A 27,877-nucleotide genomic window follows, 5' to 3' on the forward strand; every position below is an offset into this window, starting at 1 on the left:
TATCACAAGGATGTGTGCCAACATTGGCAAGTAGTGTTGTCTCTGTTCAGGTCCAGTTTCCATGGCAATTACCAGGGATGATCAACAAGATACAAAAAAAAACCTCCAAGTAGGTTCTTGGTGAGGCTTCCACATATTGGGCTTCTTTGATCTAGTGTCACAGGATGCTTTTTACCTTCTGTTATTAGTCCTTAAAAGGAACCTGAACTGAGTAGAAGTATTTAAAATACACACAGGACATAGCTGCAAATTAATATTACATACTTACCTTGCCACCAGTTCCTCTCAGAAGCTCACCATTTTCTTCTTACAGTGATCTCTTCCAGTTCTGACAATATTTTGTCAGAACTAAAATACACCAGTTGCTGTCAGTTATAATTGAATGTGCAAGGTAATGTCCATGTTTCCCTATGGCTTAAGTGTGCAATATTACAGTTTAACAGTGTGCTGATCAGGAAGCGGTTATGGGGTAATGGCCATTTTCAAAATGGAGGACAGAGAACTCCATTGATCACAGTGGACAAACAGGACGCAAGAGAGGAAAAAGAGCTTAATGAGTAGACTACACGGGAGAGAAGTATGACCGGTGTATGGTTATTTTGTATTTTAATTTTCAGTTTAAGTTCCCTTTAAGGTAGCCACTAACAGACCAATTTCTACCCAAAAATCGTTCGAGCAATCAGAAATTCTGATCACAAGAAAAATCGTTCACTACACCATCAACAAACCAATCTTTGCTTCCTATCTATCACAACCAACCAAAAAAAAATCCAATCAGACAACTATTTTTATAATCATTCAAAATAGATTGTGCCCACCAACTGAGGTTATTTACAACCAATGCGATCAGAATATCTGATCAAACAATTTTTCAATAGAAATTGGACCGTTAGTGGCCACCTTTATACCTCTAATACAGCCATACAACATTCTACTCAGAACTGTTACTCTCTGAATGAGTGATGCTTTAGAGGGGACAATGATTCACATGAATGGGTAACTATCCTCTCTGTGCAAAGTGCTGCCACATAAATTAGTGTGGGGCTGCAAGTAGTGATATCATTTCTCCTTGCATTCAAATGTCATGTAAGTGTTGTGCAGCTTGAACTTGGACCAATAAGAATTGACAAGATGTTACTCCGATTGGTCCACTTTGAAGCTGCATATAATGAACATGAATGCAAGGAAAAATTATTTGCATCACACTGATCATCCCTACTGCCAATCATTCTGTGATATGTAGTTTTGACTGCCGTGATTGATATTATGTGTTACTGGACAGGCAGCTGAAAAATTACCAGTAGTTGCACATTATACTTTGGCATACATACACAAGCCTTAAAAATCACTGATAAAATATATATTCTTAAAAATGTACACTCCATGCTGTAACTGTACACCTACAGGCCCCTAAGGAAGTGTTCATGAGTACTTATACACACAACCTACGTAAGGATCTGAATTTATTAATACATATATTGAAGACCCCTTTATTTTTCCCATATACAAGACGTTGTAAAGTGGATTTTCAGTAATCTAACAAAGCATCAAAATTGAAAGCTTTTGTGGCCAAAAGTTCATTGTGCCTCTTTTATTCTATGAACAGTGCTACATGCACTGCCAGTGCTATACAAGATAAGAAAAAGATTGTATGGATTAGTTGGAGAGAACAGACAACGGCCCACTGAAAAAAAAAATTCAAGGTCTTCATTGCAGTCTCCAACTAATGTGAAATATAAAGGACAAGTTCACAGGATTGGAGGAGCATCTCAAATATTGGGATCTTGAGGTCTGAGATGTTGGCAACGTATGAAATTCCCCAGAAAATGGGGATATTCCTTCCAAGATATTGATAAAACCGTAGAGTCCTGTGTACGACTTAACAGAAGTGGGAACAGAGCCACTTTTCATAGTCAGAACTTCCCCTGCTTCAATTTGTCTATGTGGTGAGACAGCTTCAGGGCAGGACCCAACTTCAGCCCCATGTATTTCATCATGACATCACTTCTCAGAAGCAGCAAGGCTTTCCCGTCTATCTCCTGAATAGCAAACAAACAAAGCAAGTAAGAGCAGAGCCACATAATCATACCATATTAAAGTTAAAGGACACTTGAAGTGAACTGACATTTTATTTCCTTTTAAGATGGCCATACACTTAAAGAGAACCCGAGGTGGGTTTGAAGAATATTATCTGCATACAGAGGCTGGATCTGCCTATACAGCCCAGCCTCTGTTGCTATCCCAAACCTCCCTAAGGCCCCCCTGCACTCTGCAATCCCTCATAAATCACAGCCGTGCTGCTGACAAACAGCTTGTCAGAGCTGGCTGTGTTTATCTCTATAGTGTCAGTCTGCTGCTCTCCCCGCCTCGTGCAGAACTCCAGTCCCCGCCTGCATCCCTTCCCTCCCTGCTGATTGGAGGGAAGGGACGGGGGCAGGGACTGGAGCTATGCAGGAGGCGGGGGAGCAGCTGAGACACACTACAGATGTAAACATAGACTCACAGCATGGCTGTGATTTATGTGGGATTGCAGAGTGCAGGGGGACCTTAGTGGGGTTTGGGATAGCAACAGAGGCTGGGCTGTATAGGCAGATCCAGCCTCTGTATGCAGATAACATTCTTTAAACACACCTCGGGTTCTCTTTAAAGAGCTTAAAGATGGCCATCGGATAGAACACTCTGATTAGAGAAGGATCTATGGCTGCCTGTACACTGCACATAGATTTTAGCATGAAATTGACTTAAATTGTGTACAGGAGCTGCCACCTAAACCCCCTCCCCCCCCCCCCCACCCTCATCCATCCGACTGGCACACGTCCTCCTGTATCCGGTTGTTTAACGTCATGTAGTGTGTCTCCTCCCTGGGTTCTCTTGGTGTGTATGCTGCTGTTGCTGTGTACGATTGTGCTTTCCTAAAATTTGCACTACCCTGCATGCGCAGTAGCATCCTCTCCTGTCCTTACCCCAGAGTCCATTGTGGCCTAGAGGGGGTATAGTAATCTACACCACCCAGAAATTTGCCACTGAGCATGTGCATAAAGGCAGCACATTCAGACACTGCACCGAGCTCTAGTGTTTAAATACAGCTTGTGTCACATGAAGAGAAGACCCGGTACATGTAGTTGAACACCGGACCTGGGAGAACACATGCCAGCCGGACAGGTCAGAGTACTGCTGCTATTCCGTGTCAATCATCACCAAATTGAACGTCGCTAACGATGCACTCCCGACCCGCTGCCGATCTATCAAAATTATCTATCCTGTCCTATGAACTGAATCAGTTAGGCATTGTTTGTGCTACCGAATTTTAAGCAGATTTAAAGGGATTCCGAACAGTGCAGAAACTATGGAAAGAGGCATATCATTTTAAAGTTCTCTTTCTCCTCTTTCCAATGATATATAAACCGCCGCCCTACGCCTTTTAGTTTTCGCTATTTTCGCGATTGAAATTGCAGCAGCTGCGATTTCGATCGCGGAAATAGAGAAAACTAAAAGGCGTAGGGCGACAATTTAGGGGTCGTCAGAGAGCTTTAAAATGATATCCATCTTTCCATAGTTACATTGTATTACACAGGGCAACTTTTTTTCTGCTGAATGGAGCTGCTGACTTTGAGAAAAATTCATCCTGTGTAATACAATGTAACTATAGAAAGATGGATATCATTTTAAAGCTCTCTTTCTCCTCTTTCTGACGACCCCTAAATTGCCGACCTACGCCTTTTAGTTTTCTCTATTTTCGCGATCGCGGCCGCGGCAATTTCAATTGCGAAAATAACGAAAACTAAAAGGCGTAAGGTGGCGGTTTATATATCATTGGAAAGAGGAGAAAGAGAGCTTTAAAATGATGTGCATCTTTCCATAGTTTTTGCACTGCTCGGAGTCCCTTTAATCACAGTGATCGAATCTCCTGTGTATCGATGGTACACATTGACTAGTATATGGCCAGCATTAAACCGTGCAAATTTCCTGGCTGCCCTGCTGATCCTCTGCCTAATACTTTTAGCCATAGAGGCCTAACATGCCTGCAGATCGGAGTTTTCTGACCGACATTGGACTTAATTAGCTGCACGATTGTTTTTCAGCATCACACTACTACTGAGGCAGCCCCTCTTATCTACATGGGTTGGTCAGTCCTTGAAAACCATCTGCACCCTGCAGGTGTCAAAGTCCCTCTCAAACATTTAAAACATAAGACTTTGTTGGTACAATGCATTTGCACGGTGGCGTAGTGGTTAGCTCTCTCGCCTTGCAGCGCTGGGTCCCTGGTTCGAATCCCAGCCAGGGCACTATCTGCAAAGAGTTTGTATGTTCTCTCCGTGTCTGCGTGGGTTTCCTCCCACATTCCAAAAACATACGGATAAGTTAATTGGCTCCCCCTAAAACTGGCCCTAGACTACAGTACTTACACTACATAATATAGACATATGGCAATGGTAGGGATTAGATTGTGAGCTCCTTTGACGGACAGTTAGTGACTATATATATATATATATATATATATATATATATATATATATATATATATATATATATATATATATATACACACACACACACACACACACACACACACACACACACACACACATGTACTATGTCGGCGCTATATAAATACTAAAAAAAATTATAATAATTTCCCAACATTTAAAGCATACTTTGGCCATATTATTTTTCCTAATAAAACATTTAGAGCTTATTTCCCATGTACATCCAATTGCTTGTAAAATAAGTGACATGGCTCTTAGTTATCCAATGTTTTGAAAGACAAAGAAATAGTTCTCTGCCACCATCTTGTTTCCCTCACAAACTAAGGCCAGGAAAATCCCAAGCATGCACACTACAGGCTGCTAGCCTCTAGCAGAGGGGAGTAGATCATAGGTCATGAGTACTGTATGCACCTATGTCTATCTCATGTCGTGTGTCAATTCAGGCTCACTTTACATTTTCCCATACATCTCTCCATTATTACAATAATAAACTGCTCCACTTTCTATTTCTTTAGTAGGGTTGAACAGGCAATCTTTATCCCCATACTTCTTCTGTTCCTCCCACCACATTCCCCAGTTTCTTGGCAGCCCTGTGGCCCGCTATGTCTGGGCATACACCTCATATAATACACATCACATAAGGGAACAGCATGCAGAGAAATGAACTCCTTATACACAAGTATTTTGTTTTTGCGATAGTGGTACTTTTAAGTCTGTGTTAAGCAAACAGAACTCACATGTTTACGGAAAAGCTCAGCATGCGATCCCAGTTGTGGATCAGCTTCTCTGACAAACTGCATCACATCTTCCATGTTCCACTGTGAGGGATCACGAGGTCCTTGCCGGCTACTTGGGTATCTATCTGACTCTAGGATAAAAGTTACAGAGGCAGTCTGATTAGCACTGCAGCTTTTTTTTAGTTCAGGCTGACTAAAATGAGGTAAATGGTAGTTAGCTCCCTGGAATGTATTGATTATTTGTATTACCTTCACACAACATACAATATTTGCAGAACACCACAATTGTTGGCTAAGTGCCATTCATTGCAGTTTAAACCTATCTATGTGACAGACTGCTTCCTTCCTGGCCTCTCCTGCCAGCTTGAGTAAAGAAACTCCTTACCTGATTCTTCCGGTTCTGTAAACAGTACTGACATCGCCAGCAAGATGTTAGCATCAATACAGGCATAAAAACTGACAGTAGAAATTAGCTATGGGAAAGCTGTCATTTGAAGATGCAGATAATATTACATTTATTTGACATAGGTCTTCGGTAGAGGTTTGCTCTAATGAAATATGAGCCCTGTACAAATTATTTTCTGTAACCCTTTATACATAAGGTGCAGCCATAATATGATACATAATATGATAGGAAAGTGAAACAGCATCTGTGAGAATATTGCTACAGTGTCTCAGTAAGGTACATTCCTGTCTGGGTGAACGTCTCACTAAAACTGACAAAAAGAGAAGACCTCACAGATGTTTAACCCTTTAACAAAACACATTCTCTAGCATTCCACTTAAAGCAAACCCGAGCCTAAGATCGGGTTGGCTATTAAATATATTACCTTTAATAGAGGGAAACGTCAGGATCCTATTGAGGCTTCCTTCGGTGGCAGCAGCCCCCCCAATGCTGAGCACGGCCCCCTATTGCAGAACACTGCCCCTCTCCACATCGGGGACGCACAGCTCTTCTCCTTGCAGTCATGGCTCCGTGCTACTGCGCATGCGGGCTTGAGCGTCTACAACGCAGCCAAGAATGTGGAAGAGGAGCTGCATGGCCCCGATAGGAACTGGCACATTGCTATGGCATCAGCAATGTCGCCAATCTCCGAGGAGCTGCGTTTAGCGATGGAAGAGAGCAGAGCAGAGAGGGAACCCTCGAAATGATCCTGAGGCTTCCCTCTCTTTAGGCAAGTATCTACTTTAAATCCTAAGATACTGCATGTACTTCCTATGGTAGTGGCCCTTCGATTGCACTGTGTAGTAATGAAACCCGATATTTATACATGACTGGCAAAAAAAGAAGAACAAAAAAAACAAAAGCAAACAGTTCACTTCTGTAAGGAGGCAGGAAATGCAATAGTCTCTTACAATAAAATGTAATGGCACCCTGTAATATTTACGCCAAGATAGATAAACGGTAGGAATTGTGCATACAGTTCAGTGTATTAATACTTACCTCCTGAGCTGAGCCTCCGCACAGTACCCTGAGAGAGACTACTAGGCTGGTGGTGACTTCGGTAGATTGGAGGTCGATATTCCCTAGGAACTCTGCATGTGTTTGGGGTGCTGGGAGACTCTGCAGGACCCAGGCGCTGCTCCACAGATCCTGGAAGACCAGCATCCTGTAGGAATGTTTCCCCTGCACAGATATAGGACAAGATAACAATATAATAAACTATGAGAGCTGAAGTAAACACATATATGCAGCTTATTACTTCTATCCTTCAAGCGGTCCTAAACTCAGAACTTCCTCTCTGCTCCAAAAGATAAGCACAGCATAATAACCTTTAAAGTGGAACTGAAATACGATTAAAAAATGCCATGTGGGTCCGTGTTCCTCTCGCCGGAAGCATCCTGCACAGGACGCTCCTGGCGACCGGAGCGCGAATGAGGACGCACAAACGGCCGTCAACTTGTAGTCTTGTCGTTGGTCAAAAAAAGGAGCCACTGTGGGGGGGGGGGTAGGATCGTTCAGAGACAGCGCAGGCACGAGGAGGCTGCATAGCACTGGCAGAAGCCCCAGGTAAGTGTAAGTCAATATCTAATCATACTGTATTTTAGTTTGGCTTTAAAGAAAACATTTCTTTGTTACAATTAATAGAAATCCTAAAAATAACCCAGAAGTATTACCTTGATGCACATTTTTGGGAACCCAGAAAGGGTTAACCTTCAGAGTTTACATATCACAGAACCTCGGCGCACAGCCTAGGCAGGCTGCTCACTGAGTGGCTGCTCACAATTTCTCAGCAACTATATGTGCGTGCAGAGCAAGAGTTTCTGCTGAAAGATATACAGTCCTCAAACCAAAGCTACATACAGACTGCAACAACATTTCCATCTAGATAAAATGAGCACCTCACTGAGTATCTCTACTGGTGACTAATCTGAAGCATGGGGGCTCCGTCATTGGATTATTTAGTCTCTTATAACCATATCTACATTTAAAGGACACCTGAAGTGAGCTGGATATAGAGGCTGCCATATTTATTTCCTTTTAAACAATACAAATTGCCTGGCTGTCCTGCTGATCTTTCATGCATAAGTAGTGTCTGAATCAACCACCTAAAACAAGGATATTACAGGATATTACAAATACAGTCAGATTTTTGCCAGAAACATCTGATCTGCATGCATGTTCAAGGTCTATGGCTTAACGTATTAGAGGTTGAGGATCCGCCGAAGTTGTAAAACACCTTAAAGGGATACTGTAGGGGGGTCGGGGGAAAATGAGCTGAACTTACCCAGGGCTTCTAATGGTCCCCCGCAGACATCCTGTGTTGGCGCAGCCACTCCCCAATGCTCCGGCCCTGCCTCCGGTTCACTTCTGGAATTTCTGACTTTAAAGTCAGAAAACCACTGCGCCTGCGTTGCCGTGTCCTTGCTCCCGCTGATGTCACCAGGAGTGTACTGCGCAGACACAGACCATACTGGGCCTGCGCTGTGCGCTCTTGATGACATCAGCGGGATCGAGGACACGGCAACGCAGGCGCAGTGGTTTTCTGACTTTAAAGTCAGAAATTCCAGAAGTGAACCGGAGGCGGGGCCGGAGCATTGGGGAGTGGCTGCGCCAACACAGGATGTCTGCGGGGGACCATTAGAAGCCCCGGGTAAGTTCAGCTCATTTTCCCCCGACCCCCCTACAGTATCCCTTTAAAGTACATTGACATGGCTCATCCAAATAAAAAAAATGATACCATACATGCCACATTCCATCAGTAGATGGGCATGTAGGGTACCATTATTGCCAGCCTCTGCAGCACATGGATGTGATTGCTATGGCGCATAGTTTTCAGATCCCAATGCTGTACAGACATTGCTAGGCAACAGCATAGTGATGCATCTATACAGCATTAGGTTTCCGAACTATTGCCCTAGTGATCGCATCCAATGGCTACAGTGGCAGCCTTTACAGATGTCCATAAATCTGAAGGCGAAATATAGGTGACTCAAAGGGTTGATTAGTTAGGTGGGGGGTAAAAGTTAACCACAGGGGGGGGGGAAACATACTTTATAAATAATAAAGTGGTATGGGCACGGCATGAGAGTATGCTGCAACGGGTTCTCAAAGTTACATGGCCAATAGAGCAATTTAAGCTAAGCATGTAAGCAAATATTAAATTTTAAAGGACTTACGAGGCGAAAAATATAAAAACAGTTAAATACCTACTGTGTTTTATCATCCTTAGAGGACACCATCCGCGCCCCCCAGTTCATTCTGCCGTGTCTCTTTTAGAACGCCTAGGCTTCGGTGGGGTCAGCTGCCCCAAGTAAGATGGCCGCCATGTCCTGCGGCGCCTGCGCACTTCTCATAGCCGTGAGTGCAGCTGCGCAGCTGAGTCATCCTTCAGCTCTGACCTCATTCCCGGAGGTCTCATGTGCTTTACGTCCACGAGACTGTTGGGAGCCATGACGGGCCTGGAGGAGGACTTGTGGCTATGAGAACTGCGCAGGCGCCGCAGGACCTGGTGGCCATATTAATTGGGGCCTGGGAGTTATAAAAGACACGGAGGAATGAACTGGGGGCGCGGATGGTGTCCCCTAAAGATGATAAAACACAGCAGGTATTTAACTTTTTTAAAATCTTTTTCGCCTCGTAAGTCCTTTAAGAACATTTAAATTTTCACTAACATTTTATTCTCCCTAATAGTGGAGTTAAGCAAAACATGGAATTTGAACAAAAGGGAAGGTGGGCCACCTTGCAGACATGTACGACCCACTAGTTTTTACTCTAATTTATTCAAATTCTCTAATAGTTTCAGAGCCACAGCCTGACACTGCTCACCCTCTGATGCATGGCAATCATTCTTTGGTATTTTGGGACACAGAGGAGCGTTGTATGGAGGCGTCTCATGGGAGTATCTCTTTATTCCTCTTCCCGGACCATGGACATTGCCGTCTGAGTTACTCCTTTCTGTAGAAGGACACCAAGAGACAGGGTATTCGCATACGATTTTCATACACCTTTCCACTGGATTTCACTCCCATGCATAAGACAAATGCTTTAAATGTATACTAAATATGTTGGAAGTCATTCTATTAATGCTGTAATGAAGGTCAGACAAACTGAGCGATTGGTTTGCTTCTTCAGAACTATTCTCAATGAATTGATGCAAGGTGAAAAAAACTGAAGGAAAAGCAGAAAATCCTATCATAGGCAGTGGCCATCTTGCCAAGCTAATGCGAACATCATATCCTCAGTGATTCTTGTTTTCCCTCCTCCCTTCTCTTGCTCATTGTGTATTCATTAGCTGCCCTCCTCCCAGAGTCTTCAGACACTCCCACTGAGGTGTATACTAACAACTGCACTGTCTATTTTTTTATTTACACATCCAATCACTGAGTCATCTCAGCCTTTCTTGTAAACACAAGTAGTCAGAGGGCGTTTCTGATAAGCAGCTAGATAAGGAAATAAATGGAAGAGGAGGAATATGTTATAGTTAAAAATAACTCCCAGCATTCAACTGTTTGGCACTAGGGCCAGTGCTCCTAAAGTATGTGATAACTACAAACCATAACAGCAGAAAAAGTTTTGCAAGTTTTCAATGCAGGATTGGCATCTTTATCACTTAATACACTCAGACCAGTTGCTGTTGAAATTTGATTTTTATGGTGACAATACTGCTTTAAAATGACTTTTTTTGCACTCTGCAATGGAAAAAGTACCAAAAGGTGCTGTCAGAATTAGTAATAAGTATTTTCTTGCTTGCTGGTGTCTTAAAGGGCAACTGAAGTTAGAAGAATATGGAGGCTGCCACATTTATTTTCTTTTAAACAATACCAGTTGCCTGGCTGCCCTGCTGATCTATTTGGCTGCAGCAGTGTCTGAATAACACCAGAAACAAGCATGCAGCTAATCTTGTCAGACCTGATAAAGTCAGAAATATCTGATCTGCTGCATGCTTGTTCAGGGTCTATGGCTAAAAGTATTAGAGACAGAGTATCAGCAGGATAGCCAGGCAACTGGTATTGCTTAAAAGGAAATAAATATGGCAGCCTCTACTGACCAGAAACTTACCAAAAACAATGTACATGACACTATTAACGTTAAATAATGACAGATTAGATAAATGCTTTTACAAATGGCAACAGGACGTAGTGGATCTGAATAGGGATGACGGACGAGATTTTGGAGCTCTATCCCACCTCGGTTATTTCAGCCAGGGACCAGTTGGTGCAAACTAAATTTCGACACAGAGCATACTTTACTCCTGAACGTATGAATAAAATAGACAGTAACATATCAGACAGGTGCTGGAGGTGCCATGGTGAGCTAGGGTCTTTTATACACATTTTCTGGTCATGCCCTTGTATCACGTCTTTTTGGAAAGACATTCTATCAGTAAATAATAAATTATTACAAACATCGTTCCCGTTGGACCCGGGCCTATTGCGCCTTGGTAAATTAGAGGAAAACGCCCTTACCAGATACAAACAAATATTATTCCGAACGCTATGCTTCCAGGCTAGGAAGGAAATACTGAAGCTTTGGAAAAGCTCTTCTGTTCCGACTTTTGGTATGTGGGCAAAGGCTATTAATAATTCCCTTCCACTGTAGACTACATATATGAATAGGCGCTGCACTAAAAAATACCATAAGATTTGGGGTGTATGGGAGGATAGAATTATGGATGCTACAAACTAACTTTATACCCATTTTAGAATAAACTTTCTGTGTTATAGGAGGTAAGGGGGCCCGGGGGGGGGGGGTGGGGGGGGGGGAGACCGTCACCTCTTTTTCTTCCTTCTTTTCCCTCTATTCCTGCAGCACGATGTGGGTGATTTCATCTTCAACAGTCTAAGGTTCCAGTATTTTGACTGATAATATTCAGCATTTTACTGTTGTACCATCTAAGTATTCTGATACATTATTAATTTCACTTGTACTTAATACTTGACTTATGCACTGGAATATTATGATCAGAGCCGGGCCGAGGCAGAGGCTGGGCAGGCTGCAGCCTCTGAGCGCTTCCCCTAGAGGGCGCACTTCTCTGCACTCGCCCTCCCATTCAGTCCCATTCCTTTGGACGCTCCCCCATCTGCCCTGCGATCTCTCTCAAACTGCCCTCTCTAGTCCACTCCTGTCCTCCTATCTTTCTGGCACGGAGCTGGCCCTTCTGCCCGGAGCTGTAACAGCCGCGATGTCATCAAAGAGATGACAGGCTCGGCTGTGGCATAGTGTTGCTAGGCAACAGCAGGAAGCAAACTTCTGCTGTAACGGAACTGGTGTCGGCTTCCTGTAGAGTTGCCTATGGACAAAACTTTAGAATCCACTCTCTGCACGGAAATAGGCGAAAATATCCAATCTCCGTCGGGCCGCTCTACTGCGCAGGCGCAAGTCTCCTGCACCTGCGCAGTAGAGCAGACCCGACGGAGATCGCCTATTTATGCCGATCTCCATGGGAAGAGCCGCAACAGCGCCCCTCGCTGCAGCCAGAAAAGGTAAATATTGCACAGCCCGACAATTGTCGCCTGTGCGTTCCGTGGGCTGCTGCGAGACCGTTGTGGGACACAGGAGGAAGGGGGAAGCCTCGATAGGGTCCAGAGGCTTCCCCCTACTGAGTTGAGTACCCCCCCAGGGGAACTTTTTTCAGTACAGGTTTTCTTTAAAGAGTAAAATAGCCAAGACTTTGTTGTGTACAGGGCTATGCAGAAACATCTACTTTCTAAAAGTATTCATGTTGGCTGCACAAATTCATAGTCCTTTGTCAGCTGATTCTAGCATCAGCTTTTTATGGCTAACTGTGTCATATGCTACTGTGAAGTCTACAAAGACTAGCCACTAGATTTCCATAGCCACCTACAATATAACCTTGTAGCACTTAAAGCCTCATCTACACAGTATAATTTTCCGTCAGATCAGATCTATTATGCTGGGAACACACGATCCTTTTTTTCCTGTGCAATTCTATGCTCGATCGATTTACCACTCAATTCTCTTATCTTCCACTCGTTTTTCTTATCTCTTTTCCATTCACTTCTATGAGGAAACAAGCGGTAAAACAATCGAGCAGATTATCGAACATGATGGAATTTATCAAACACATTTATCATGCGAGAAAAGAAATGTGTGTTCCCAGCATTAGATGGATCTATTAGGTAATTTCCAACCGGTCAAATCAGATTGTGTTTCATTTTGCAATAGATTTTGGGTACTTATCAAAGCAAAATCTATCGCAAAATTGATCTGAAACAATTTGGACGTCTACACACACAATGTAATTTCTTATTAGAACGATCTACAGTATTCTCCCCAGAATTTTTTTCCAGCCGGGTGGCATGAAAAAGTAGCCGGGTGGGAAATTTAAGTCACGGTGGGTGGGGAAGGAGGGTGATGTTGTCTGCTACTACTAGGTGAGCATGAACAGGGAGGATCATGCTGGGTGGCATGATCCAGTGCTTGATTTTGTTTAAAGAGACTCTGAAGCGAGAATAAATCTCGCTTCAGAGCTCATAAATAGCAGGGGCACGTGTGCCCCTGCTAAACCGCCGCTATAGCGTGGCTTAACGGGGGTCCCTTCACCCCCAAAATGACCACTGCAACACTTGGTCGCAGATTTGGTCGTGATTTATTGCTTCCTGGAGGCAGGGCTAACGGCTGCAGCCCTGCCTCCAGTCGCGTCTGTCAGCGGCGCATCGCCGCCTCTCCCCCGCCCCTCTCAGTGAAGGAAGACTGAGAGGGGCGGGGGAGAGGCGGAGATACGCGCTGACAGACGCGCGTGGGGCAGGGCTGCAGCGGCTAGCCCTGCCCCAACCAGGAAGCGCTCCCCGGGTGTATCGAGGGGGATTTGGGGGTGAAGGGACCCCCGTTAAGCCGTGCTATAGCGGCGTTTTAGCAGGGGCACACGTGCCCCTGCTATTTATGAGGTCTGAAGCGAGATTAATTCTCGCTTCAGACTCTCTTTAAGGGGAGAAGCCACAGCAGAAGCCCCCAAACACTTATTTTCCTTTTGTAGTGCATGCCGTTTAGCATAGACAAACAAGCATGTCTACACTGGGTTTATTACTAGCACTATGTCAGCCAAAACTATTGTGAGACTTTTTGAATGAGATAACAAAACAGTCTGTGGGGATGTGTGGTTTTGGACCTAAACTAGTCACCCTGTCTACAGCCCCTTTCTCGTATTAATCTGGCTTTGGCAGCACTTAATAAGGCTGTTCCTGAACGATCCGCCCAGGAGGCCGCAATAGCAGCATAGGGGGCGATCTACAGACTGGGAACGCGAACAATCACTCGCGTTCCCATGCCTGTCGGCCGGTGACGGCGAAACCGGAAGTGCTCGCCGGCGGGTCCTGGGACATCGGAGCGGAGCTGCGAGGGCACCGATCGTCTGCAGGGGGCTGAGGGAAGCCCCAGGTGAGTTCATCTCATTTTTTGGGGGTGACTTTAGGTTCACTTTAATGCCTTGAAACAGTCTTATCATAGTAATCCCATACAAGTTCTATAGTCTCAAGTCCGCTTCCAGTCTGCTTCCTGGAAGTTGAATATGCATCAAAAACACACCAAGTTTGGCTTGATTGCTGCACAGATCTTTACTCTGATTGGTCTATGCAGACTATGTGCTGCTGGATTATGAAGTAGAATTGCAGGACATAATGAACCAATTTCTAATATTGACAAACTATTGGCTAGCTATACTGAAATCATCACTGTTCCAATTCTGTGACTGGAATTAAACTTCAATGATCACACGAAACTACAAGACACCAGTGGTATTCTTACCTGTCAAATATCGGTCGTTCTCATAGGACCCCGGCTGCTGTGAAGGGTTGTGGGTGAAGGGTTGGTTGCCAAATAAGTTGTCACTGTGTAGGTTCCGACAAAGCTTCTCAAGAAAGCGAAGCACATAACCAATACTGTTCACCGCTGGAAGGTTCAGTGTATGCTGTTCCCTCTCAAACACCGCTAAAACAACAGACATTCTTACTGAACTATAAAGCTGCAAACATGTATGAAGGCAGAAATAAAGAAAGATGCTCAGCAAATACTAAAACTGCTATCAGTAATCGTGCCTACTGTGGACAATATCGCCTGCATGCAGATTACTAGCACAGGATGAGAAAACCAATGCTTCCTGTTTCAGTTATTCCAGCTTCCTATTCCAGTTTTGGAATGAGCTAAAACTCACAACATTTTGGAGTTAGAGACCATCCCTGGCAGCTGCCGCCAGAACAGAAAGGAAGGTTACAAAGGGTTATTGTTGTCACTGAAACATGACCTGGGAATAAACTCCATGACAGGACACCTGTTTGGAAGACAGTTACGTTACATTTTGCAGAGATTTTCTCTGGTGTTTCTGCAACAGGATGTGAAGTGGAATCTCTCAAATGGCACAGACCGCAATGAAAAAATACCTGAAACCGGTTCTAAATTTAAATGAATTACAAAAAAGAAAAAGAAAAAAAACCTCTTACAGACATTGAAAACGCTCATCTTTTGAGAGTCATGATACCCAATGAGAAAAAACTCACACTGGTTGCCTGGCTTATGACACCTGTCCAACCATGAATGCAATACAAATAGAGGAACATTAGGGAAAACATACAGTAATTTCAGACCTATGCATTGTGGACATTCTGTAGTCAGAATGTGAGCGTTTACACAATCTTTGCAGAAGCCAAACATATCCATTCAATCTGAGGCTGCATGTAAGAGTGGAGCTTTGGATTGCCTCTTTAGAGAAAAAAACCTCACAATGAAAGAAATGGTGATCTGTTCCCAGACTGTCAGTTCTTTATAAATAGCCCCTTTATGTTGCTTTATTTCAAAAGGCCTCAGTTTTCTATCAGTTTTACCTGACTGGACTTGAAATCTACACCTTTGATGTGTGAACACATCCATAGAAAACTGGTCCTCAACTCCACAAAATCTGTTGAGGTGGTCGTCAACTTTAGGAAGCACGCCAATCCCCCCCCCCCCCCCTTCTCCAATCTGCATTGACAACACAGAAGTGGAAAGAGTCCCTTGCGCACGCCTTCTGTCTATACTATCTCCAACGATCTAACTTGGAAAACAAACACTACCTCCATCCAGAGGAAAGCCCAACAGAGACTATTCTTTCTCTGCCAACTTAAGAAGTTTGGTATGCCCCAGAAACTCCTGACGAGTTTCTACTCCACCACAATCGAATCTGTCCTCTGGACCTCCATCCTGGTCTGGTATGCCGGTTACTCTGCCGGCGACAGGCACAAACTACAGAGGGTCATAAGATCAGTGGAGAGAATCATTGGCAAACCACTTCCCCCTCTGGACCTCCTCTACAACTCCAGACTGCGCTCCAGGGCCTTGAGGATAGCCAGTGATCCCTCACATCCAGGCTACCGCTTCTTCAGTCGGCTCCCCCTGGGCAAGAGATTCCGGTCTATTGCCACCAAGACCTCAAGGCAACGGAACAGCTTCTTCCCCTCAGCTGTCAACTCACTGAACGCTATGCACTCTATTCCCATCCGTTGATCTTTTTCATTCTCATTCTCCCCCCTACACGCCGGCTTACCTGTAAAAGCCTGTCCACAATAGAGTCTGTTGCACTGTGTACTTTGTGCTATCTGTGTTTTTAACTCTGTGTGTATATTTAATGTGATTGTTGTATTTTTGCGTATTGCTACACTCAGCCCTGTTATGCCAAGCCCAATTCCGGGCATGACCCAGTCGTGCTTTGTGAGATAAAAAAAAAAAAATTCTGATTTTGATTCTGATTCAAAACTGAAAAAAATTCTGATTTTGATTCTGATACAAAACTGACAGGATCGGACATGTACAGATTTATGTGTGAACACATACATAGAAACTCATACAAAATTGCCAACTGTCAAAAATTGACAGGACACCTGTTTATGTGTGAACCCAGCGTAACTAATGACGCAGTCAATAAACAGCATCATATTTACAACAAAGTATTTGCTTTGATATACTCTAGCTTACTATGAGAGTTAACATGCCTATACACAGACTGGTCTTTTCTGGCTACACTGGGTTCTGGTGGATAACTGCTCACATACTGAGCGAGGGGAGTCATTTGATCATTTCTAGAATGCTCATCACTATGATTAGGCCAGCCAATCATTTTATGATCACAGCCAGTAAATCTCAAGACAACTGAATAGAAATGGATGTGTACAGTATATAGAAATTGTACTCACCAGATATAACTTCCCCACCATGGCCTTGCTTCAGGAAGCTGAAGACTGTTTTCTGGTGGTATGCACAGTCTATACAAGCCTGTACCGCCTGCTGGAGAACAACAGATGCCCGGGCAGGTCCAAAATGGTCTGGGAGGTGCTGAACTTTCTTTCGGTCAAGATGAGGTCCAGAGTCTCCGTTTTTGTTCAGGTAAATGCAAACTAAAACAAAAATAAACTTGCTTTCAGGCTCTGTTAACTGATGTACAGGAATGCAAACTGCACACTCTGCTCCACTATATCTGGGAGTCACATGGTCACAGGAATGACCTGCCCACCTGGCTGAATAAAGAAGGGAGAGAAGATTAGCTGTGCATGAAAGAGATATTCAGTTCACCATTTTGCAACCATACGCCATTTATCTTTACTTTCTATAAGAATTGGCTTAGGTTCGATTTGGGCATAGTTGGGCTTTAACTGCAAATGTGTTCAGTATTTAGAGGGCTGGAAATAAAGTACTGGTCATGTAGTCTTGCACTTTTTCTACATTTAAATGTCAAGCTGGCAGTGGCAAATAATGAATACAGTGTGCAGTGCAATCACCTGTGGGGGCTTGCATGGCAGCACATGGAATGGTGGCAGCATCCTGTGGTACAGTACTAGTGTCTGGTTCCGGGGTACTGTTTGTCGGGGAAGTAGGAACTTGGTTGAGCAAAACCCGAGGCTTTCTCTGAAAAGCAGGAAATATATCAAATCAGTATCACTGGCTACCTGTACAGCCATCATTTCACAGAAACAGTACTGGAGCAGAGAGTTGAAAACAAATATCAAAGCAATCCTGAAGAGGGAGAAATATGGAGGCTGACATATTTCCTTTTAAAGTGAATGGGAACCGCATTTTTTAAAAAATGAAGCAAATACTTACCTAAGGAGAGGGAAGGCCCTGGGTCGTATAGAGCCTTCCGTCTCCTCTCTCGGTGCTCTCTATCCTGTGCTGGCTCCCCCCCCCCCCCCCATTTTCATCCCCCGTCGAAAGGGTATTTGGAAGTCTTCAGAAGCCGTGTCCTCCCGAAGACGTGCGGCTCCATACTGCACAGGCGTGTAATTTAGTCAAATACTGCACAGTAATTTAGTCAAATACTGCTACCAGGTGAGCCAGCACTGGATCGAGGGGACCAGGAGAGGAGCGGGAAGGCTCTATGAGACCCAGAGCCTTCCCTCTCCTTGGGTAAGTATCTGTCTCATTTTTTTAAATGCGGTTCCCATTCACTTTAAACAAAGCGCATTGCCTGTCTGTCCTGCTGCTCATGTGCCATACATTGAGACATAGACCCTGAACAAGAACGCAGATCAGAGGTTAGCTGCATGCTTGTTTCATGTGTTTGAGTCAGACCCTACTGACCAGTAATATCAGCAGGTCTCTCAGGCAACTGGTATTGTTTAGAGTGAAATCAATATGTCAGCCTCCATATCTCTCTCCTCGGGTCCCTTTTAAGTTGCCAAGCTGTTGTAAATATCCAGTTCAGCCCTCCACTAATATTGAATTCTGTACTTTGCATACAGTTTTTCAGATTTTTGTAATACTCCTAGATATATACGCATTTCCTGTATTTATATAGGGCTGACAATACCACATTACAAAAGTACTTGGAACTGTTATACTGCTCCTTAACAAAACCAAAATTCGAAATTTGCTTCTTGATATTACTTGTCAAAGTAACATTTTTTCATAGAGACAACTCTACTAATACCAAACCTGCTGGTTGGGTTAAGCAGTGGAAAATTACAGTATTTGCATTGACCTTTGTTTACCTGACCATGAAATTTTCATCCATAAAATACAGGGATGCCAGAGGCATGCAAAGGTGAAATGAGCAAGTAGAAATTCACTAGGACTAAACTTCTGTCGATTGCTGATGCAGACTAGAAATACCATGGTTATCTTTATCTTTTCCACAGATTCAGCATTAGTGAAGCTCTTTTTCAATAGGAAAAAAATAAACTTCTCAAATTCATGTTACTGCTCCCTTCCCTTACTTGTGGCTTAACATTACACAACAAGTGTACAGCAATACACACACACCTTGCTTCCCGGTTTGGGACCTCTTTTCTTGGGGAAACGGAAAGGTTCAGTAAGGTTTGGTGGTTGGCCTGTCAGCTGATGGGTGAGAGTCTTTGCCACTTGGCCTTTCTTCCTTCCTGGCTTGCGACGTCTTCGACCAGGCATTCCTGTCATTAGGCTTCTGGGACCTCGCAGTATACCGGAGGCTAAACCGGCAGCCGGTGCTGGGCTTTTAGGAATGGCCACTAAATTGGAAAATCGAACTTGAAATGCATGTAATTATCAAAGTAGATATAATGGTGGGCAATTCTGTGTCTATGACATTTGCTACATCATAATAATAATAATAATAATAATAATAATAATAATAATAATAATGTCTTGTTTCAGACAATTTTACTTTAGCTACTTTTATATGCAGTAATAGCAAATAGCATTTCATATACACAAATACGTGGTAACAGTAACTAGTGTTATGACAAACACTAATATAACTACAGTAGCAGCAACTAGCATTATATACATTGCATATACACCAATATAAGTATGTAACAACAACTACTGTTAAACATTTCATATACCCCAATACAGTATATGTACAGGAACAGAAATACACATACCAATATACATATGTGGTAACATATATATATATACAGTACAGACCAAAAGTTTGGACACACCTTCTCGTTCAAAGAGTTTTCTTTATTTTCATGACTATGAACATTGTAGATTCACACTGAAGGCATCCAAACTATGAATTAACACATGTGGAAGTATAGTACATAACCAAAAAGTGTGAAACAACTGAAAATATGTCATATTCTAGGTTCTTCAAAGTAGCCACCTTTTGCTTTGATTACTGCTTTGCACACTCTTGGCATTCTCTTCATGAGCTTCAAGAGGTAGTCACCTGAAATGGTTTTCACTTCACAGGTGTGCCCTGTCAGGTTTAATAAGTGGGATTTCTTGTCTTATAAATGGGGTTGGGACCATCAGTTGTGTTGTGGAGAAGTCAGGTGGATAGACAGCGGATAGTCCTACTGAATAGACTGTTTGAATTTGTATTATGGCAAGAAAAAAGCAGCAAAGTAAAGAAAAACGAGTGGCCATCATTACTTTAAGAAATGACAGTCAGTCAGTCCGAAAAATTAGGAAAACTTTGAAAGTGTCCCCAAGCGCAGTCTCAAAAACCATCAAACGCTACAAAGAAACTAGCTCACATGCGGACTGCCCCAGGAAAAGAGGACCAAGAGTCACCTCTGCTGCGGAAGATAAGTTCATCCGAGTCACCAGCCTCAGAAATCGCAGGTTAACAGCAGCTCAGATTAGAGACCAGGTCAATGCTACACAGAGTTCTAGTAGCAGACACATCTCTAGAACAACTGTTAAGAGGAGACTGTGTGAATCAGGCCTTCATAGTAGAATATCTGCTAGGAAACCACTGCTAAGGACAGGCAACAAGCAGAAGAGACTTGTTTGGGCTAAAGAACACAAGGAATGGACATTAGACCAGTGGGAATTTGTGCTTTGGTCTAATGAGTCCAAATTTGAGATCTTTGGTTCCAACCACCGTGTCTTTGTGCGATACAGAAAAGGTGAACGGATGGACTTTACATGCCTGGTTCCCACCGTGAAGCATGGACGAGGAGGTGTGATGGTGTGGGGGTGCTTTGCTGGTGACACGGTTGGGGATTTACTCAAAATTGAAGGCATACTGAACCAGCATGGCTACCACAGCATCTTGCAGAGGCATGCTATTCCATCCGGTTTGTGTTTAGTTGGACCATTATTTATTTTTCAACAGGACAATGACCCCAAACACACCTCCAGGCTGTGTAAGGGCTATTTGACCAGGAAGGAGAGTGATGAGGTGCTGCGCCAGATGACCTGGCCTCCACAGTCACCAGACCTGAACCCAATCGAGATGGTTTGGGGTGAGCTGGACCGCAAAGTGAAGGCAAAAGGGCCAACAAGTGCTAAGCATCTCTGGGAACTCCTTCAAGACTGTTGGAAGACCATTTTCAGGTGACTACCTCTTGAAGCTCATCAAGAGAATGCCAAGAGTGTGCAAAGCAGTAATCAAAGCAAAAGTTGGATACTTTGAAGAACCTAGAATATGACATATTTTCAGTTGTTTCACACTTTTTGGGTTATGTACTATACTTCCACATGTGTTAATTCATAGTTTGGATGCCTTCAGTGTGAATCTACAATGTTCATAGTCATGAAAATAAAGAAAACTCTTTGAATGAGAAGGTGTGTCCAAACTTTTGGTCTGTACTGTATATATATATATATATATATATATATATCTACGGTAACAACTAGAGTTATATACATTTCATATACAATAGAATCTCAGTCACCCAGCACCTATGGGGATAAGTCAATTTCCGGATAAATGTGGTTTCTGGTTGCCTGAATGCTACCATTGAAACTAGGCCTCATACTGTACCTTATATACATCCACACCATAACTTATGTAACAAAGCTTTATTACTGTACGACATACTGTAACAATACTTTTTTTCTGGTTGCTTTAGAATTCTGGGTAAGGGAGTTCTCTGAGCAGAGCGTGTGGGTATGCATTAAGCATACCCAGGAATACTTGGTAATAAATCTCTCACTCACCAGCCCATTTTCTAAATGGTTCTCCCCCCTAGTCCGGCGTAAATTGCATTGGGCCGGCAACTGTCAGCAAAGTCTCACTGTGACCCCGTAAGCGGAAGTCTGATCCTCTCATGCAGTGAGCACAATGACATGCTCCTGTGTGCACAGATAGGCTGAGAGGAGGATGACTGGAGAAGAGGAGGAAGCCGGAGCGTGCGCAGACAGCATGATCCAACCTTCGCTTCCCGGTCACAGCACAACTGCCGAGTCGCCGGACAATGCAGTTTACACTGGCCAGACCGGGGGGAGAAACATTTAAAAAACAGGCCAGTGAGATTATTACCAAGTATTAGTGTGTATGCTTAAATGCAACCCACACGCTCTGCTCAGGGTCCCTTTAACACTCTTAGAGTAGCCGGCTCCCTCTGACACATTATAGGTCACTGCCACTCAGCAAGTGCAGTGAATGGCCCCAATGGCAAGCCGTGATCCTGCCTGTGAGACCATCAGCTCACATAAACAAACATAGCAGCAGGTGGATTGAATTTAGCTGCATCAGAGAGGGGAGATCTGAGGCCGCATTTGCTTTCATGGAGGTACAATGTCAGTGCCGAAACCCTGGAGAGCTCTAATGAATTTACACAAGGGGAGTAAATATTTACTGTATTTTTCAGATGCTGCTCTGCAGATGCTACTCTGCTTCACCCCTCCCCAGTGGCTATGGTCCCGGGACTCAACCCCCACTGCAGCACGTATGTTGATGCCGGTCTGCATTGTATTATTCGGACCATAAGACCCACAGACTTACACCACACACACACACACACACACACACACACACACACACACACACACACACACACACACACACACACACACACACACACACACACACACACACACACACACACACACACACACACACACACACACACACACACTTTTGGTGAAGAAAAAGTGTGTCTTATGGTCCAAAAAATATGGTAAATCCTAACTCCTTACAAAGCCGCAGAATAACAGGACACCTCATAACAGAATAAGTACCTTTAGTCCCTGGAGGCTGCAAGTTATCCCCAGTCAATGAGCACCATCCAACAGGAAAGATGTCACGGGAGTCGTACCGACACCAATAATCAAACGCTCCCCTCCAGCCATCAAACGTCACAAGGATCTCACTGCCCCTTAATTCTCCAATGGTTGCCGGGCAAATAAAATGTGGGTTTTTTCTGTCCACTGCCTCCAGCTTCATCCCTATTTCAAAATGATTTTGGGCTGGTGAGGGAGGTTCCTGTAAAACCAAGAGCAGAGAATTAGTTTTATTTAGAGAAGGGCAAGCTTAGCTCTGGTTATATGTAGTTTTCTGAAGAGGTGTTTAAACTATTGAATAAGTGCGTTAAAAAAAATATTACTGATCATTGATAACACATACTGCAAACGGGAAAGTTTTTGTCACTGGATAATTAAGTTATTCCTTAAAGAGAGGACACTCGCACATGCACAGTATGGAACCTAAGTGCTCCCGAAGACTTCCGAAACCCACCCCCAGCGGAAAAGAGCAGTCTTCAACCAACTGGTCGGAGACTGCTAATGGGGAAGCCAGCGCAGGAACAACGGGACGAGGAGAGAAAAGGGAAGGCTCTATAGGACCCTTAGCCTTCCACCCTCCTTAGGTAAGTATCTGCTGATTTTTTCAATTTCTGACTTCCTTTAAGTAGTAGCAGTAGGGTATTGTACCGTGTTAGCCATCAGTAAAAGCAAGAAGTTTTGGATGAGGATGATACAATTTACTGGCTAACTTAAAAGAATAAGTGTAAGCAAGCCTTCGTCAGGCTTCAATCCGGACTCCCTTTAAAAGACCAAGCAGCTGGATGGTTAATCAGCATTCACAAGCAACACACTCCACTCAGCAACTCTTTCATACTCCTATTGGACACACTTCGCTACTAACTTTGTAGAACCATCTGGCACCTATGCTTCCCATGCCATAGTAAATGGTAGGATGGGACGGTTATGTGACATATGCTACCTGACCATATTAGAGTTGGAAGCAGCAGAAGGGCTGAATATCGAACTTGCTAGAATCGTTTTTCTACCTTGTGAAATACTTTGGCAGGTGCCATCTCTGCCCCATTTAGGGTCTTCAAGAGAAACATAGGCCAAGAAGAGGCATTTAGTCTAAAACCTGGGGGGGAAAGAAAAAACAATCAATTTCAGCTCTTCATCAATATACACTGTGAAAACATATACAGTTTTGTGGTTTAGAAAAAGACACTGAACTGCTAACATCAATCCCTGTCCTTCAATCAAACCTGAAGTGAAAAGACTGATGAGAAACTATTGTATCTAATAAATAATACTAACATTTGTATAGAGCTTTACTCCTGTAGGACTCAAAGCGCTTATACTGCATGCATTTGTATGATCTGTTTGTATTACCAGTATGTATATACTGCAAGCCTTGTATCACACAGCTAGCTTCCCTCACCCTCCTGGTCGCTCTCCAACCTTCCCCTGCCTACTACCCCCCCCCCCCCCCCCCTTCATGACTCTTTGCAAATCAAAGTAATTATGTAAGATCAATTGTCATTTTTAAGAGAAAAGAAAAATATGATGTACATACCTAATGGTGGTTGTAACATGCCCCCGTTTTTTTCACATGTACCGATGGGCTGAATCTCTGATGAATCTACCAGTCTCCAAAAGTCATTTTTGTTGTCACTACCATCAAGGCGCAGCCTGAGACGAGCTCCTGTGAGGCCCACCACAGAGGCAATGCAAGTTGAGGTTGTGTTTCGTGGGTCTTGGGCCTCCAGTTTCATTCCAATTTTATAATCATTGGATGGTGGAGAACATGACTGAGAAAGGCAAAACACCAATGCTAAACATAAACTAAGCAGTGAAACAGTTACATGTATTATCTACAGGACCTACTATGGCAATTAGACTTAACTCTGTAAATTCTTACAATGAATACAAAAAATTGCTGTAGTCAAATGCCACATAACTATGCTTGGGATACTCATACATCTCACAATGCAGGAAGCCATTACCCAGTCAAGTTATTTTAACAAACTGAAATTCGTATTTAGCCTTAGGCTCAGTTTCCACTGAGTCGGATCTACAACGACCAGAGGGAGTGGACAGTTTAGTGCCGTTCCGATGGTCCGTTGTGGTCTGGTGCAGATGTGCTTCCAATAGAAGCCTATGGTGCAAACACTTCAGGCTGTCCGGAAAATTCATGCCAGTTGCAATTTTGCATTGGATGTATTGCAGACTGATAAGTGTAAACTGTGAACAAAGCTTAAGGGTACCTACACAGACTTGCCTTAGGGGACAAGCACTACATAGAATTACTCAGCAAGTAATGACACTACGTCCAATTGTGGGGAGGGACCAGGAAATCTAGTGCCATTTATCTGTGGTGAAATAGAGCAATAATTGCTGGGGGAGATCCAACATAACCAAATTCCTTCAACTCTCTCCTTCACAAATCCAAGGAGGTTGTGGAAGAAAAGGTTTAGGGCCCTTTAGCAACCACTGAATGTCTACAAGTAGATTTAAACATAACTAGATAGGGCAGCAATATGTTAATGTACATAATACAGGAAATGTTTGTCGGTCTGCAATGGAGCCAACGCAAAATTAGAACTACCGGTAGTTTTCTGGTGTAAACAAATGTAAAGTAATTTTTAAAAAATATCATACACTATTCAATTTCTTTCATCAGAGTTTTCCACTGTGGCTGATCAGATAATTATTAAAACATTCAAAAGAAAGTCAATCAACTTTTCTTAACGAAAAAAAATTGAAAATGGAACAATTTGGTTGTATAATGTATGGCCACCGTAAATGTACAGGTAATGAACCATCAAAAACGGAGAAAGCTGTAATGCATGTGGACCAGCGCTAACCGAAAGAACTTGATTGACCCAAACCAGACTAATGTTTTTAACAGTAAGACAAGTCAATTCACCATGTTTTCATACAGTTCAGTACTATGGGGTTGATGCACGTAATATCCCTACTACTGCCAGCAGTGTTCCGCACGTTAGGCAATTAGCACAACGCATGGTACACAAATGTTGCTACTGTACTGCAAGTCAGGTTACTGACGCAACATGCGTTACAGTAAAAATGCTAACGTTAATCGTGTACTCTGAGTTGCGCTAACTGCATAACGCACGGTTCCAAGCCAGCAGGCAGAACGGTTATATTATTGGTGGTAAGTGCATCAACCCCTCTTATCCTAGTATTTCTTAAAGTAAATGGGAACCGAATGCAACAAAGAAAAGCCAGATATTTACCTAAGGAGAGGGACGGCTCTGGGTCCTAATGAGCCTTCCCTCTCCTCTCCCCGTGCACGTTCCACTTCCAGCGCAGGATCCCAGTAGCAGCATTCAACCAATTCAGTCAAATGCTGCTATCTCCGCCGTCAACAGAGGCTTCAGAAGACGGGCCACTCCATACTGCCCATGCGCGAGTGCCCTGGAGCCACCTGTCTTTAAGAGGACTCGGCTCCCGGAGACTTCCAAAGTCCCTCACAGCGGGAGATTCAAACGGGGAAGGAAGCGCTACACAGAGGGCACCAGGAGAGGGAAGGCTCATTAGGACCCAGAGCCTTCCCTATTCTTAAGTGTCCGGCTTTTCTTTTTAGCATTAGCTTCCCATTTACTTTAAAACCTTTTAGTATGTTTTAACTCAAAATAAAAATCGTAATTAAAATTCAGAAAGTGAAACTAAAACCTACACTGCCAACTGATTCATAAAATTAAAACGTGCATATAACTGTAAGAAAAGGAAAGAGAAAACAGACAGCACGAAAAAGGTTTGTTTCAGGTTTCTCCCTGTGATCTCCCTTAGGATGTGGTGCAGAGGTTTCACAAGAAACGTGTCCAGAGGGAGAAATATAATTAAAAATAATCACCTTTAATAGTATAAAAATATTAATTACCTTATGGTGCAAATTATAAGTTAAAAGATAATTAACCACAGAATCCACCCAAACACTACAAACTGCCACATGACAATTATGTAATAACATAATAATGATAATAATGATAAATATTACACACCAACAGAGGCCAGGTGAAAAACCTATTCATTTATGGATTATCAGTCTCACATGATCTATTCTAGAGAATATGGATAACAGATATGTAAATAATACAATTATGAATTCTGTCAGGGGGTACCACAGTGATTATTTTCTGAAATATAAGGCCTAGTTCACACTACAAAAGGCAATTGCTAAGCACTTAACGGCTGCGGTTTTCAGAGAGATTTTTTTAAAGGAAGTAGCGGGTTTTGTACATTCCTTTAACTACTTAAGGACCGCCCCCAGCCGATGGGTGGCAGCAAAGACCGGGCCCAAACGAAGCAATATGCCCATCGGCGGGGGCGGCTGCGGGCGTGGTTATGCGGCGATCGCGTCATTCGTGACGCGATTAGCCGCCGGCGACAGGCTCCGCCCCCTCGCGCTGTAACCCGCCGGCCGTTCAGAAGCGCCGGGTGGTTACTAGCACCCGGATCGCCGCATGTACATTGTATAATAGGCTTTGTAATGTATACAAAGCCTATTATACAGGCTGCCTCCTGCCCTAGTGGTCCCAGTGTCCGAGGGACCACCAGGGCAGGCTGCAGCCACCCTAGTCTGCACCCAAGCACACTGATCTCCCCCCCCTGCCCCCTGATCGCCCACAGCACCCCTCAGACCCCCCCCTGCCCACCCCCCAGACCACTGTTTGCACCCAGTCATCCCCCTAATCACCCATCAATCACTCCCTGTCACTATCTGTCAACGCTATTTTTTTTAACCCTAAAATGCCCCTTGCTCCCTCCTGATCACCCCCCACCCCTCAGATTCTCCCCAGTCCCCCCCCCCCCCCCCAGTGTACTGTATGCCTATCCCCCCTGTAATAACCCACTGTTCACCTGTCAATCACCCATCAATCACCCCCTGTCACTGCCACCCATCAATCAGCCCCTAACCTGCCCCTTGCGGGCAATCTGATCACCCACCCACACCAATAGATCGCCCGCATATCCGACATCAGATCACCTCCCAAGTGCAGTGTTTACATCTGTTCTCTACCCTAAACACCCACTAATCACCCATCAATCACCCCTATCACCACCTGTCACTGTTACCCATCAGATTAGACCTTAATCTGCCCCTTGCGGGCACCCAATCACCCACCCACACGCTCAGATTGCCCTCAGACCCCCCCCCCCTATCAATTCGCCAGTGCATTATTTACATCTGTTATTTCCTGTAATAACCCACTGATCACCTGTCAATCACCCATCAATCACCCCCTGTCACTGCCACCCATCAATCACCCCCTGTCACTGCCACCCATCAATCACCCCCTGTCACT

At 43.8% G+C, this 27,877-nt stretch overlaps 1 protein-coding gene across 4 annotated transcripts in view; it reads right to left on the bottom strand.

Annotated features, from left to right (window-relative positions):
• Positions 1-1,446: 1,446 nt before the first annotated feature.
• SCMH1 (Scm polycomb group protein homolog 1) overlaps positions 1,447-27,877 on the bottom strand; it is a 47,706-nt gene continuing 21,275 nt past the window's right edge. For 3 of the 4 annotated variants that reach the window (XM_068269286.1, XM_068269287.1, XM_068269285.1), the window contains exons 5-15: positions 24,121-24,355; positions 23,594-23,682; positions 22,545-22,788; positions 18,912-19,153; positions 17,432-17,558; positions 16,850-17,050; positions 14,433-14,615; positions 9,495-9,623; positions 6,669-6,851; positions 5,225-5,355; positions 1,447-2,039 (exon numbers count right to left, since the gene is read on the bottom strand). In XM_068269286.1, the coding sequence (XP_068125387.1) occupies positions 1,914-2,039; positions 5,225-5,355; positions 6,669-6,851; positions 9,495-9,623; positions 14,433-14,615; positions 16,850-17,050; positions 17,432-17,558; positions 18,912-19,153; positions 22,545-22,788; positions 23,594-23,682; positions 24,121-24,355 (1,890 nt within the window). In that variant the 3' untranslated portion in view covers positions 1,447-1,913. The remainder of the gene's footprint in view (positions 2,040-5,224; positions 5,356-6,668; positions 6,852-9,494; positions 9,624-14,432; positions 14,616-16,849; positions 17,051-17,431; positions 17,559-18,911; positions 19,154-22,544; positions 22,789-23,593; positions 23,683-24,120; positions 24,356-27,877) is intronic. The other variant, XM_068269288.1, reaches the window with a different exon arrangement.

The sequence above is a fragment of the Hyperolius riggenbachi genome, chromosome 2 (assembly GCF_040937935.1).
Source record: "Hyperolius riggenbachi isolate aHypRig1 chromosome 2, aHypRig1.pri, whole genome shotgun sequence".
NCBI lineage: Eukaryota > Metazoa > Chordata > Amphibia > Anura > Hyperoliidae > Hyperolius > Hyperolius riggenbachi.